Source organism: Pseudophryne corroboree, chromosome 9 (assembly GCF_028390025.1).
Source record: "Pseudophryne corroboree isolate aPseCor3 chromosome 9, aPseCor3.hap2, whole genome shotgun sequence".
NCBI classification, from domain to species: domain Eukaryota; kingdom Metazoa; phylum Chordata; class Amphibia; order Anura; family Myobatrachidae; genus Pseudophryne; species Pseudophryne corroboree.
This window is the reverse complement of record NC_086452.1, coordinates 437937782-437951942: the sequence shown is the minus strand read 5'-3', so window position 1 is coordinate 437951942 and position 14161 is coordinate 437937782. Positions and strand designations below refer to the sequence as shown.

General features: G+C 45.9%; 1 protein-coding gene across 1 annotated transcript in view; it reads right to left on the bottom strand.

The window, feature by feature from the left end:
* The window catches only part of LOC134958451 (ficolin-2-like), a 61519-nt gene extending 48565 nt beyond the window's left edge, over positions 1-12954 (bottom strand). Inside the window, exons 1-3 of the mRNA XM_063941071.1 lie at positions 12829-12954; positions 4559-4672; positions 3295-3339 (exon numbers count right to left, since the gene is read on the bottom strand). Of these exons, the coding sequence (XP_063797141.1) occupies positions 3295-3339; positions 4559-4672; positions 12829-12898 (229 nt within the window). The 5' untranslated portion in view covers positions 12899-12954. The remainder of the gene's footprint in view (positions 1-3294; positions 3340-4558; positions 4673-12828) is intronic.
* Positions 12955-14161: the final 1207 nt, after the last annotated feature.

The window sequence follows — 14161 nt, the reverse complement described above, 5'->3', positions numbered from 1 at the left end:
GTCTTGTGCTGCATCAGTTCAGTGGTGGTGTCCTGTGCTGCCACAAGTCTAGTGGTGGTGTCCTGTGCTGCCATAAGTCCAGTGCTGCTGTTTAAGTCCAGTCCAGTGGTGCTGTCTTGTGCTGCATCAGTCCAGTGCTGGTGTCCTGTGCTGCCATAAGTCCAGTGGTTCTGCCATATAAATCCAGGGGTACTGCCGTATAAGTCCAGTGGTACATCCCTATAAGTCCAGGGGTACTGCTGTATAAGTTGAGTCCAGAGGTACTGCCATATAAGTCCAGCGGTACTGCCGTATAAGTCCAGGGGTACTGCCATATAAGTCCAGTCCTGGGGTACTGCCAAATAAGTCCAGTGGTACTGCCATATAAGTCCAGGGGTACTGCCGTATAAGTCCAGTGGTACTGCCATATAAGTCCAGTACAGTGGTGCTGCCGTATAAGTCCAGTGGGGCTGTCCTGTGTATATTATTTACTCCAAACAAAGGGGTTATTAATATTTTATCCAAATAATTTTTACAAGGTTTGCCTTGTGTGTTGTAGAGGTATGCTCTCCTATGCCGCATATTGTTATATAACTCCAGAAAAATAATGGAGAACAAAAATGTGGAGGTTAAACTAGGGAAAGATCAAGAACCACTTCCTCCTACTGCTGCTGCTGCAGCTGCTGTTGTTTCTGTTGGGAGTCGATCGTTATCCCACAGGGGAAGTCGGAAGACCACTCTGCGAGGAAGATGAAATATGACAGCAGTCATCCTGTTGCAAAGCGGATAACTGAGGCCTTGACAGCTATGTTGGTGTTAGACGTGCATCCGGTATCCGCCATTAGTGCAGTGGGATTTCAACAATTGATGGAGGTAGTGTATCCCCAATACCAAATCCCATCTAGATTCCACTTCACTAGGAAAGCGATTCCTGGACTGTACAGGGACATTAAGAAAAGTGTCCTCAGTGTCCTGAAAAATTCAGTTGTACCCAGTGTCCACTTAACCACAGACATGTGGACAAGTGGAGAAGGGAAAACTAAGGACTACATGACTGTGACAGGCCACTGGGTAGATGTATTTCCTCCCGCAGCAACAACAGCAGCGGCACCAGTAGCATCATCTCACAAATGCCAGCTTGTTCCTAGGCAGGCTACGCTGTGTATCACCGGTTTCCGTAAGAGGCGCGCCACTGACAACCTCTTACGGAAACTGAGGGACATCATCGCACAATGGCTTACCCCGCTTAGACTCTCCTGGGTATTTGTGATATTGAACAACGCCACCAATATTGTGCGTGCTTTACATCTGGGCAAATTGCAGCACGTCCCATGTTTTGCACATTCAATTAATTTGGTGATATGTGCTCTTTAGGGCCTAGTTTTTAAAAGTGCCATCCTGTCTGACACTGCAGTGCCACTCCTAGATGGGCCAGGTGTTTGTGCTGCACACTTGTGTCATTTAGCTTAGTCACCAAGCGACCTCGGTGCACCTCTTTTTTTTCTTTGCATTATGTGCTCTTTAGGGCCTAGTTTTTAAAAGTGCCATGCTGTCTGACACTGCAGTGCCACTCCTAGATGGGCCAGGTGTTTGTGCCGCCCACTTGTGTTGCTTAGTTTAGTCATCCAGCTACCTCACTGCACCTCTTTTTCTTCTTTGCTTGATGTGCTGTTTGGGCATACTTTTTAAAAGTGCCATCCTTTCTGCCACTGCACTGTCACTCCTAGATGGACCAAACATTTGTGCCGCACACTTGTGTCGCTTAGCTTAGTCATCCAGCTACCTCATTGCACCTCTTTTTATTCTTTGCATGATGTGCTGTTTGGGGCCTAGTTTTTAAAAGTGCCATCCTGTCTGCTACTGCTGCCACTCCTAGCTGGGCCAGGTGTTTGTGTTGGCCACTTGGGTCACTTAGCTTAGTCACACAGCTACCTTGGTGGAACCTTTTGGCCTAAAAACAATATTGTGTGGTGTGAGGTGTTCAGAGTAGACTGGAAATGAGTGGAAAGTAATGTTATGGAAGTCAATAATACCGTAGGATCAAAATTACCCACAAATTCTGTGATTTTAGCTGTTTTTATGTTTTTTTCCCAAATCATCCAGATCCAAAACCAAAACCCGAAAGGGTGGTTTTGGAAAAACCAATCCAGATCCAAAAAAACGAGCAGGGATCCAAATCCAAAACCAAAACACGAAAAGTGCCTGGCGCACATCTCTGGTACTTACACATGTGATTAGCATTGCAAAGGACAGCTCTTCTGATAAGAGCTGTCCTCCATGAACCCTGGTGGATGACTGACTTCCGGGTTTTGGCCCCAGGAGTCAGTCTGCGCCTGCGCAGAATGACGGGCCGGCTGCGGGGCCTGCTGCGAGGGATCTGATCAGATCCCTCACACCAGCGCTGCGGAGAGAAGCTCATGGGCTCCTATAAGTTATTGCCAGCTGACCTGGCGGCCAGGGCTTTGTACATTAGAGAAATACGGTAAACAGGGGTTTACAGAATTTTATGCTTAGTACATCCCAGCCATAGTGGGAAGGGGTGGGAACGTAGTGTGTCTGAAAACGGGAAGGTGTTGCTTTGGCATACTCAGATGCAACAATGGTTGTGATGGTGATTCAATGCTCTTTCGGGTGCAGTACTGGGATCACATGGGCTGTCAGGACACCCCCTGCTGCTGAATCAGGCCCCATGCTGTAATACACCTGGGTGACGTCAGCTTAAACCTGCACAGATGATTGTATGTTTCCATACGCTGGCCCTGACTATGACTAAACACAATTGCTTACTATCAATGCAGAACAAACTACATTTGTAAGCAAAAAGTATGAAAATGTTCATATGGGTCCTTCACCCAGGACCTCCATCTACATGTTCCATAGCTGTGCTTCTCTCATTTTTACATCTGTGCCAGGAGAAATCCAACATGGGTAGACAATAAAGATTGGCAGTATCCTATTAGATAGATACTCTGCTATGGCACGTGCCAAGGCTCTCTATTGTGCTTGGATTGACACCTGTCCATCTGGAGCCTAAACTTCTAATACAAACACTTGGGTGGACAGACAATCCAACATTATGGGTACTCAGTCTTGGAGAAAGTTGGCGTATTGGAAATTCCCACTTTCTGGGTGGAGGAAAATGAATGCAGAACAAATGTATGTGGGCATCAGTTCTAGTAATGATACATTCTGGGCATTAGACTGGTCCAGGAACTGCATAAATAAACCAGTCAGTATCTTGGTGTATGACAGTAGGGCACAGTGTGGGTATTCCTGAATCCTGGCATCAATGATGAATAATTGTAAACAACCAACCTGTCTGCCCTGTAGGTCCAGCTTTCCCAGGCTCTCCTTTAGGTCCTGAAAGGAATAAAAATGCTGATGATCAAGTTTAATGTTTACAATTTGTATTTGCCGAGCAGCTACAGGACAGGGGGACAACTATAACAATTACCTTCCACTAGTAGCTCAGAGAACAATCTGTTTTATATAAACTGCGCTCTCAGCTGTCCTCTACCCATGCCACAGTACTGGTGCGGAAGACAAACTCATGGCATCCCCAACCTGCAGCTGGCGCGGTCAGGACAGTAGGACACCTTGCTGACATAAACTAGGCACCGTGGTCTCTTGCAATCTATCAATTTCCACAGTGAAAGCACAATTCACTTCCTACAGAATTGTGGGTCTGATTCTGTGGTGGAAGTAAAGCAAAAAAGAGCAAGTAACTGTTTACCTGGGTATGGGGGTAGGGGTGCTGAGGGAGGGCCCGTGCTAAGATTATATTATAGTAATAATAATAATAATAATAATTAATATTATTAATATTTATATTATTATTATTATTATTATTATTATTATAATTATAATTGTTATTAACCTTTATTTAGATAGTGCCAACATCCCCACCTCCAAACATCCCCGTATATTGTCCAGTTGGTGGGACGGTGGGAACAGTGCCTGTAAAGTGAGCCTGTACCGCAAAAATCGGGACAGTTGGGAGGTATGTAAATTTCCTCCCACAACGATATTAATCTATGAGTCTGTTTTTGTATGCTGTGAGGAGACCAGAACACCAATAGGATACACCTGCAGATTTGGGGAGAACATTCATAATCCACACAAATAGTGCCATGGTGCTAACCACTGTGCCACTATATCATTCCAATCACATACAAACCTCAATAAAGTACTGAACAACAATATTGATGCCATTCATACAACCACACATATCCCATTGGTACTCACTTTTATCTCATTTGGTGGGTCAGTTATCCCAGTCCAGCATATTATATACAGCAGAGGTTCTCAAACTCGGTCCTCGGGGGCCCACACAGTGCATGTTTTGCAGGTCTCCTCACAGAATCGCAAGTGAAATAATTAGCTCCACCTGTGGACCTCTTAAAATGTGCCAGTGAGTAATTAATACACCTGTGCACCTGCTGGGTTACCTGCAAAACATGCACTGTGTGGGCTCCCGAGGACCGGGTTTGAGAACCTCTGATATACAGCATTACATATCCATAATTTCCTATTAAGTGCAGGAAGGGCTACTGTATGTAGCACATAAGTGACCACTTACCTTTTTCTCCAGACGGACCAGTTTCTCCTTTTTGGCCAGGAGATCCCGGCAGCCCAGGGCATCCTCGAAGAATGGCCAACTTATCAGATTCTCCAATCCCCACAAGTTTTACATCTGCAGGCCAAGATAATAGAGGAGAGGTATAATATACGTAGGGTGACAGATAATAAGGACAGCCATTGCTGACAAATCACCTCTCTGTAGATAACATCATGGTTATTTAACAAAAGCACTTATATACCTGTCTTCATACTAGGGGTGTGCACTTGAAATTTTTCGGGTTTTGTGTTTTGGTTTTGGGTTCGGTTCCGCGGCCGTGTTTTGGGTTCGAACGCGTTTTGGCAAAACCTCACCGGCACTAAACACTCTTTCGGAGTACACACTGGAGGGAGGGCAACTTAGGTAGAATAAAACCAGTTTGTGCAAGGGCCTCCAAATTGCCTCTTTTCCCTGCCAGTATACGTACGGACTGTCTGACGTGCCTACTTGGATGCGGTCACTCATATAATCCTCCACCATTCTTTCAATGGTGACAGAATCATATGCAGTGACAGTAGACGACATGTCAGTAATCGTTGGCAGGTCCTTCAGTCCGGACCAGATGTCAGCATCAGACTGCCCTGCATCACCGCCAGCGGGTGGGCTCGGAATTCTGAGCCTTTTCCTCGCACCCCCAATTGCGGGAGAATGTGAAGGAGGAGATGTTGACAGGTCGCGTTCCGCTTGACTTGACAATTTTCTCACCAGCAGTTCTTTGAACCCCTGCAGGCTTGTGTCTGCCGGAAAGAGAGATCCAACGTAGGTTTTAAATCTAGGATCGAGCATGGTGGCCAAAATGTAGTGCTCTGATTTCAACAGATTGACCACACGTGAATCCTGGTTAAGCGAATGAAGGGCTCCATCCACAAGTCCCACATGCCTAGCGGAATCGCTCTGTTTTAGCTCCTCCTTCAATGCCTCCAGCTTCTTCTGCAAAAGCCTGATGAGGGGAATGACCTGACTCAGGCTGGCAGTGTCTGAACTGACTTCACGTGTGGCAAGTTCAAAGGGCAGCAGAACCTTGCACAACGTTGAAATCATTCTCCACTGTGCTTGAGACAGGTGCATTCCACCTCCTTTGCCTATATCGTGGCCAGATGTATAGGCTTGAATGGCCTTTTGCTGCTCCTCCATCCTCTGAAGCATATAGAGGGTTGAATTCCACCACGTTACCACCTCTTGCTTCAGATGATGGCAGGGCAGGTTCAGGTCTTTTTGGTGGTGCTCCAGTCTTCTGTACGCGGTGCCTGCACGCCGAAAGGGTCCCGCAATTCTTCTGGCCACCGACAGCATCTCTTGCACGCCCCTGTCGTTTTTTAAATAATTCTGCACCACCAAATTTAAGGTATGTGCAAAACATGGGACGTGCTGGAATTTGCCCAGATGTAATGCACGCACAATATTGCTGGCGTTGTCCGATGCCACAAATCCACAGGAGAGTCCATTTGGGGTAAGCCATTCTGCGATGATCTTCCTCAGTTGCCGTAAGAGGTTTTCAGCTGTGTGCGTATTCTGGAAAGCGGTGATACAAAGCGTAGCCTGCCTAGGAACGAGCTGGCATTTGAGAGATCCTGCTACTGGTGCCGCCGCTGCTGTTCTTGCGGCGGGAGGCAATACATCTACCCAGTGGGCTGTCACAGTCATGTAGTCCTGAGTCTGCCCTGCTCCACTTGTCCACATGTCCGTGGTTAAGTGGACATTGGGTACAACTGCATTTTTTAGGACACTGGTGACTCTTTTTCTGAGGTCTGTGTACATTCTCGGTATCGCCTGCCTAGAGAAGTGGAACCTAGATGGTATTTGGTAACGGGGGCACACTACCTCAAGAAATTGTCTAGTTCCCTGTGAACTAACGGCGGATACCGGACGCACGTCTAACACCAACATAGTTGTCAAGGCCTCAGTTATCCGCTTTGCAACAGGATGACTGCTGTGATATTTCATCTTCCTCGCAAAGGACTGTTGGACAGTCAATTGCTTACTGGAAGTAGTACAAGTGGTCTTCCGACTTCCCCTCTGGGATGCCGATCGACTCCCAGCAGCAACAACAGCAGCAGCGCCAGCAGCAGTAAGCATTACACTCAAGGATGCATCGGAGGAATCCCAGGCAGGAGAGGACTCGTCAGAATTGCCAGTGACATGGCCTGCAGGACTATTGGCATTCCTGGGGAAGGAGGAAATTGACACTGAGGGAGTTGGTGGGGTGGTTTGTGTGAGCTTGGTTACAAGAGGAAGGGATTTACTGGTCAGTGGACTGCTTCCGCTGTCGCCCAAAGTTTTTGAACTTGTCACTGACTTATGATGAATGCGCTGCAGGTGACGTATAAGGGAGGATGTTCTGAGGTGGTTAACGTCCTTACCCCTACTTATTACAGCTTGACAAAGGCAACACACGGCTTGACACCTGTTGTCCGCATTTCTGTTGAAATACTTCCACACCGAAGAGCTGATTTTTTTGGTATTTTCACCAGGCATGTCAATGGCCATATTCCTCCCACGGACAACAGGTGTCTCCCCGGGTGCCTGACTTAAACAAACCACCTCACCATCAGAATCCTCCTGGTAAATTTCCTCCCCAGCGCCAGCAACACCCGTATCCTCCTCATCCTGGTGTACTTCAACACTGACATCTTCAATCTGACTATCAGGAACTGGACTGCGGGTGCTCCTTCCAGCACTTGCAGGGGGCGTGCAAATGGTGGAAGGCGCATGCTCTTCAGTCCAGTGTTGGGAAGGTCAGGCATCGCAACTGACACAATTGGACTCTCCTTGTGGATTTGGGATTTCGAAGAACGCACAGTTCTTTGCTGTGCTTTTGCCAGCTTGAGTCGTTTAATTTTTCTAGCGAGAGGCTGAGTGCTTCCATCCTCATGTGAAGCTGAACCACTAGCCATGAACATAGGCCAGGGCCTCAGCCATTCCTTGCCACTCCGTGTGGTAAATGGCATATTGGCAAGTTTACGCTTCTCCTCCGATGATTTTAATTTAGATTTTTGAGTCCTTTTTTTACTGATATTTGGTGTTTTGGATTTTACATGCTCTGTACTATGACATTGGGCATCGGCCTTGTCAGACGACGTTGATGGCATTTCATCGTCTCGGCCATGACTAGTGGCAGCAGCTTCAGCACGAGGTGGAAGTGGATCTTGATCTTTCCCTATTTTTGGAACCTCAACATTTTTGTTCTCCATATGTTAATAGGCACAACTAAAAGGCACCTCAGGTAAACAATGGAGATGGATGGATACTAGTATACTTATGGATGGACGAGCGACTACAGACACAGAGGTAGCTACAGCCGTGGACTACCGTACTGTGTCTGCTGCTAATATAGACTGGATGATAATGAGATAAAATTAAAATATATATATATCACTAGTACTGCAGCCGGACAGGTATATATTATGTAATGACGGACCTGCTGGACACTGTCAGCTCAGCACTGCAGACTCCTAAAGTAAGCTACTAGTATCAAGAAGACAGAAAAAAAAAACCACGGGTGGTAGGTGGTATACAATTATGGATGGATGAGCGACTGCCGACACAGAGGTAGCTACAGCCGTGGACTACCGTACTGCGTCTGCTGCTAATATAGACTGGATGATAATGAGATAAAATTTAAATATATATATATCACTAGTACTGCAGCCGGACAGGTATATATTATGTAATGACGGACCTGCTGGACACTGTCAGCTCAGCACTGCAGACTCCTAAAGTAAGCTACTAGTATCAAGAAGATAGAAAGAAAAAAAAACCACAGGTAGGTGGTATACAATTATGGATGGATGAGCGACTGCCGACACAGAGGTTGCTACAGCCGTGGACTACCGTACTGTGTCTGCTGCTAATATAGACTGGATGATAATGAGATAAAATTAAAATATATATATATCACTAGTACTGCAGCCGGACAGGTATATATATTATGTAATGACGGACCTGCTGGACACTGTCAGCTCAGCACTGCAGACTCCTAAAGTAAGCTACTAGTATCAAGAAGATAGAAAAAAAAAACACGGGTAGGTGGTATACAATTATGGATGGACGAGCGACTGCCGACACAGAGGTAGCTACAGCCGTGGACTACCGTACTGTGTCTGCTGCTAATATAGACTGGATGATAATGAGATAAAATTTAAATATATATATATCACTAGTACTGCAGCCAGATAGGTATATATTATGTAATGACGGACCTGCTGGACACTGTCAGCTCAGCACTGCAGACTCCTAAAGTAAGCTACTAGTATCAAGAAGATAGAAAAAAAAACCCACGGGTAGGTGGTATACAATTATGGATGGACGAGCGACTGCCGACAGAGAGGTTGCTACAGCCGTGGACTACCGTACTGTATCTGCTGCTAATATAGACTGGATGATAATGAGATAAAATTAAAATATATATATATCACTAGTACTGCAGCCGGACAGGTATATATATTATGTAATGACGGACCTGCTGGACACTGTCAGCTCAGCACTGCAGACTCCTAAAGTAAGCTACTAGTATCAAGAAGATAGAAAAAAAAAACCACGGGTAGGTGGTATACAATTATGGATGGACGAGCGACTGCCGACACAGAGGTAGCTACAGCCGTGGACTACCGTACTGTGTCTGCTGCTAATATAGACTGGATGATAATGAGATAAAATTTAAATATATATATATCACTAGTACTGCAGCCAGACAGGTATATATTATGTAATGACGGACCTGCTGGACACTGTCAGCTCAGCACTGCAGACTCCTAAAGTAAGCTACTAGTATCAAGAAGATAGAGAAAAAAAACCCACGGGTAGGTGGTATACAATTATGGATGGACGAGCGACTGCCGACACAGAGGTAGCTACAGCCGTGGACTACCGTACTGCATCTGCTGCTAATATAGACTGGATGATAATGAGATATAAAATATATATATATCACTACTGCAGCCGGACAGGTATATATTACATAATGACGGACCTGCTGGACACTGTCAGCAGAATGCGTTTATAAAAACACCACAGGACGAGTGTTTAACTTTTTCAGGCAGACAATCACAATATACTGGTGGTCAGCAGACAATCACAATATACTGGTGGTCAGTGGTCACTGGTCAGTCACACTGGCAGTGGCACTCTGGCAGCAAAAGTGTGCACTGTTAATGTACTCCTGCTATAACTGCTCCCCAGTCTCCCCCACAATTAAGCTGTGTGAGCAGTGAGCACTCAGCACAGTCAGATAATGATATACAGTATTACATATGATGCAGCACACTGGGCTGAGCACAGATATGGTATGTGACTGTGTCACACTGTGTATCGTTTTTTTTCAGGCAGAGAACGGATTATTTAAACTGGTGGTCACTGGTCAGTGGTCACACTATCAGCAGCAAGTAGTACTCCTCCTAATAATATGCTCCCCAAAATTACTAGTAAATCAAGTGTCTCTCTCTAGTACTCTAGTCTAAACGGAGAGGACGCCAGCCACGTCCTCTCCCTATCAATCTCAATGCACGTGTGAAAATGGCGGCGACGCGCGGCTCCTTATATAGAATCCGAGTCTCGCGATAGAATCCGAGCCTCGCGAGAATCCGACAGCGGGATGATGACGTTCGGGCGCGCTCGGGTTAACCGAGCAAGGCGGGAGGATCCGAGTCTGCTCGGACCCGTGTAAAAAAACCTGAAGTTCGGGCGGGTTCGGATTCCGAGGAACCGAACCCGCTCATCACTACTTCATACACACATTCATCCACGCATTCATCCACGCAGCTCATCTCACCTTCTTCAGTCTGATGCAATATGGAGGATATGCATAGCTGGATTGTTGTGTATTATAATTCTGGGGTGAATTTATGACATTAATGGTACCAGCTGTATAAATATAAAACCTGACCATTGAACCAGCCAAAGTTCTTGTTAGGATTTTCTGTGTGGTCACAATTACAAACCATGGTCATTTGTGGCAGATCCTTTTATCTGTTTCCAACAAGCCACACTGCTTCAGATCAGTCTTGAGGAAAATCAGCTGTCCAGCATAATACATACTACATACAGTAATTCCTCACTGCCTATTAAGTGCCTTGGAAAAACTCCAACTGGTTCCTATGCCTTTATGTGTGTGATGGACAAGTTTCTCACCCAGAGTCTGTCCCTGTGCTGTAGCTTGGACTGGCTAAGGTGTGGATTGATTTTAATGCTAAAAAATCAACAGAAGGACCATGATGAGAAAAGACACAGATCTCTTTTGGTTTTTAGTGATGTGTAGAGATTTTAGTTTGGGAAGTAGAGGAATGTATACTATGTGAGTGATTACTTCTGTAGACAGTGGTGGCAAACAGAGTAAGGTAGGGGGTTAGTGATGTGATACTTGCCTACTCCCCTGGATTGGCCGGGAAGCTCCCAAAAATTGGGTTGCTTTCTGTCCCCCTGGAATAGTGGCCAAGTCCCCCGGCTGGTGGCCACCCCACCGCACCCACACATAAACCACCCCCTGTGTAGTCGGAAAGAGGCTGAGGATGCGTTTCATGCTGAATTGCGTCATATTTTCTCCACCACCTGTCCCACAGGTTTCTTATTTGGGGGAGGTGGGACTAATTTTGCAAAAAAAATAATAATTAATTTAAACTGTGTAAGTCCACACATAAAGAAATAGCTCTTATTGTACAATGCCAGGTGATCCCCTCCCTCTCCAATGTGCCAAATATGAAGTGCCCGTTCATGAGCTCCGATTGGGTCATGAACCGGCACTTAATTTGACAGACACGTCGCTGCTGCCGGAGAGGCAGGAGGGACACACAGGAGAGGCGCGCACTGTGCCCTCCGTGTCCTCCTTCCCAAAACGCACAGCAGCAGGGGAGCCCGGGGGGGGGGGGGGGGGGGTACCTGGCACTGGGGGAGCATATTTGGCACTGGGGGGGGGGCATATTTGGCACTGGGGAGGCATATTTGGCACTGGGGGTATATGTGTAACTGGCACCGGGGGAGCATATTTGGCACTGGGGGGCATATTTGGCACTGGGGTTATATGTGTACCTGCACTGGGGGGGCGTATTTGGCACTGGGGATATATGTGTACCTGGCACTGGGGGGGGGGGGGGGCATATTTGGCACTGGGGGTATATGTGTACTTGGCACTGGGGGGGTCATATTTGGCACCGGGGGTATATGTGTACCTGGCACCGGGGGGCATATTTGGCACTAGGGGGTATGTGTGTAGCTGGCACTGGGGGGGGGGGGATATGGGGCACTGTGGGCATATGTGTACCTGGCACTGTGGGGGAATATCTGGTACTGGGGGCATATGTGACACTGGGAGCACAGCCCTGGCAACAAGCATTACCCCCCTGGTTACAAGCACAACACCCAGCTCATGAAATCCCTGGCAACAAGCATTACCCCCTAGCAATGAGCATGACACCCAGTGCATGAAATTTCTGGTAAAAAGCTTGAAACCCAGCACATGATACCTCTGGCAACAAGCATAACACCTACTGCATGAAACCCCTGGCAACGAGCATGACACCCTGAGCATGAAACCCCTGGCAACAAGCAGGTAATTTAAAAGTAATTAGAAGCCTTACTGTAGGACTTAATGTGTAATGGGCATTGCGGTGTGTGGCATAATATATAACGGGCATTGCGGTGTGTGGCATAATGTATGTATGTTTAGGTCTGGTCATGTCAGTATATGGTCATTGGGCTATTACAATGTGTTGGGGAACATGGTTGTAGGGGGATAAAGGGAACATGGGATGATGCAGAAGCTTATTTTATGTGCATTATATATAATAGATTTATAATATAATATTCTGCTCTTATCACTGAACATAGACCCACTGATTGTTTTTTTCTAATTGCTGACACATTTTACTTTAAGAAGCATTTGTCCATAGTAAAAGTAAGTATGGGAAAAATAACAGAGAGTGTATGTTTTCACGCTTTTATCAACTTTTTATATTTTTATATACAATTGATGGATGTAAAATAAAAATGCACAAACTTCAGTAAGCTTCCAAAATAAACGTACAGACAATCCAATATAACAGTTGCTTGGATAGAATAACATATAAAAATAAAATTTCTGGTGAAAGCCATGATAATGTGTCCCGTTGTAAAGGCAGAATCCACCCCCAGTCTTGAAAAAGAGAATCAACAAATAATAAAATACAAATATTACCGTCAAACTTTTCAGTGGCTCTAATAGAAAACTTTGACACATGTAGTGTCGGTAGGATACAACTTACCTGGGCAGGTGTCCTCAGCGTGATTGAGAGTGATCACCAAGCAGAATACAGAGGCCACCAAGATCCACATAGTAACTGATATGTTGTTACCTTCTGTTCCTCACTGCCTTCTACAATGTAGTTTCATCAGTGATTCCAGATAAAAGAGACCATGTAACTCCTCCCCATGTAAACACTTCTCTATCTTGAAAAATATGTAATACTTGCGCAATTGAAATTCCAATTTTTGTTCCTTATTTGGTCTTCTTATTACAACAGCAACCCATAGACAAAGATCTGTGGAATATCTGTGTCAATCCTGCTTTGTTTTATTCCACTGACCCAGCGGTAATATGCTAAGCAGCGACACACTGCAGGTCAGTGGCATTAATTGGTGTGGATATCTTGATTTAGGCGTGTATTGTTCAAAGGGCTGTAGCCTCAAAAACACTTACCGTGGGGAGTGGTCTAGCGGTTACCGGGAGCGGTTGCACCAACCTTGAGCTCCCGCATCCCAACACCTGTCTGGCTGATTTTGCAGGCTCCCCCACAGTGCTCTCTAGCCTCCAGAGATTGCAGGACTCGGGTCCCAGAGTCCATGGTGCTCCCTGTGGTCTTCCAGCAGTTGCGGCCTAGTTGGCTAGGTGGAGCCATGGTCTTTCCTGCAGGGGTCACCCCAGCTGTGAAGCTCTCTGTCCAAATCGCAAGAGGGCCTCCGCATTCAACCAGAGTGGTGGCAGATGTCTCCTTTGCCCCCTGGGGTATCCAGATGATAGATAGACAGTGTCTAGCTAGACAGTCAATAGATAGACACTATATGATAGACAGACATTAGGTCATCAAGGTCAAAAGGTCCACAGGGTCAAAGGTCTACATAAAAAGTTAGACAGTACAAAAGGTCAACAGGGTCAAAATATAGAGAGGGTCAAAAGGTCCACACGAAAATGATCGACATAAAAAGGTAGACACAGGTTTTTATTTATTTTACATGTTTTTAGACTTTTTCATACCTACTCTATCCATGTCGGCACAGATTGGGTTAGAAACCTTGTGGCGAGCGCAGCGAGCCACCGAGCCCAAAGCTTGGCGAGCAAAGCGAGCCCCACAAGGGGATGCCTTCTTACAATCAGGGGTCCCAGATGCCAAAACTATCCACACAAACCCCAAAAATTCCCCCAAAAAATAGTGTCTACCTTTTTTATGTTTTTTGACCCTGTCTACCTTTTCATTGTTTAACATACTGTATGGGGCCAAATGTAATAGAGTGAGAGTTTCAGAAAGTGAGAGGTTTGGTAAGGTTTTTCAGTTTTTTTTAAAGTGGCAATCATTTACACTGCAAAACCAGGTTGATCTT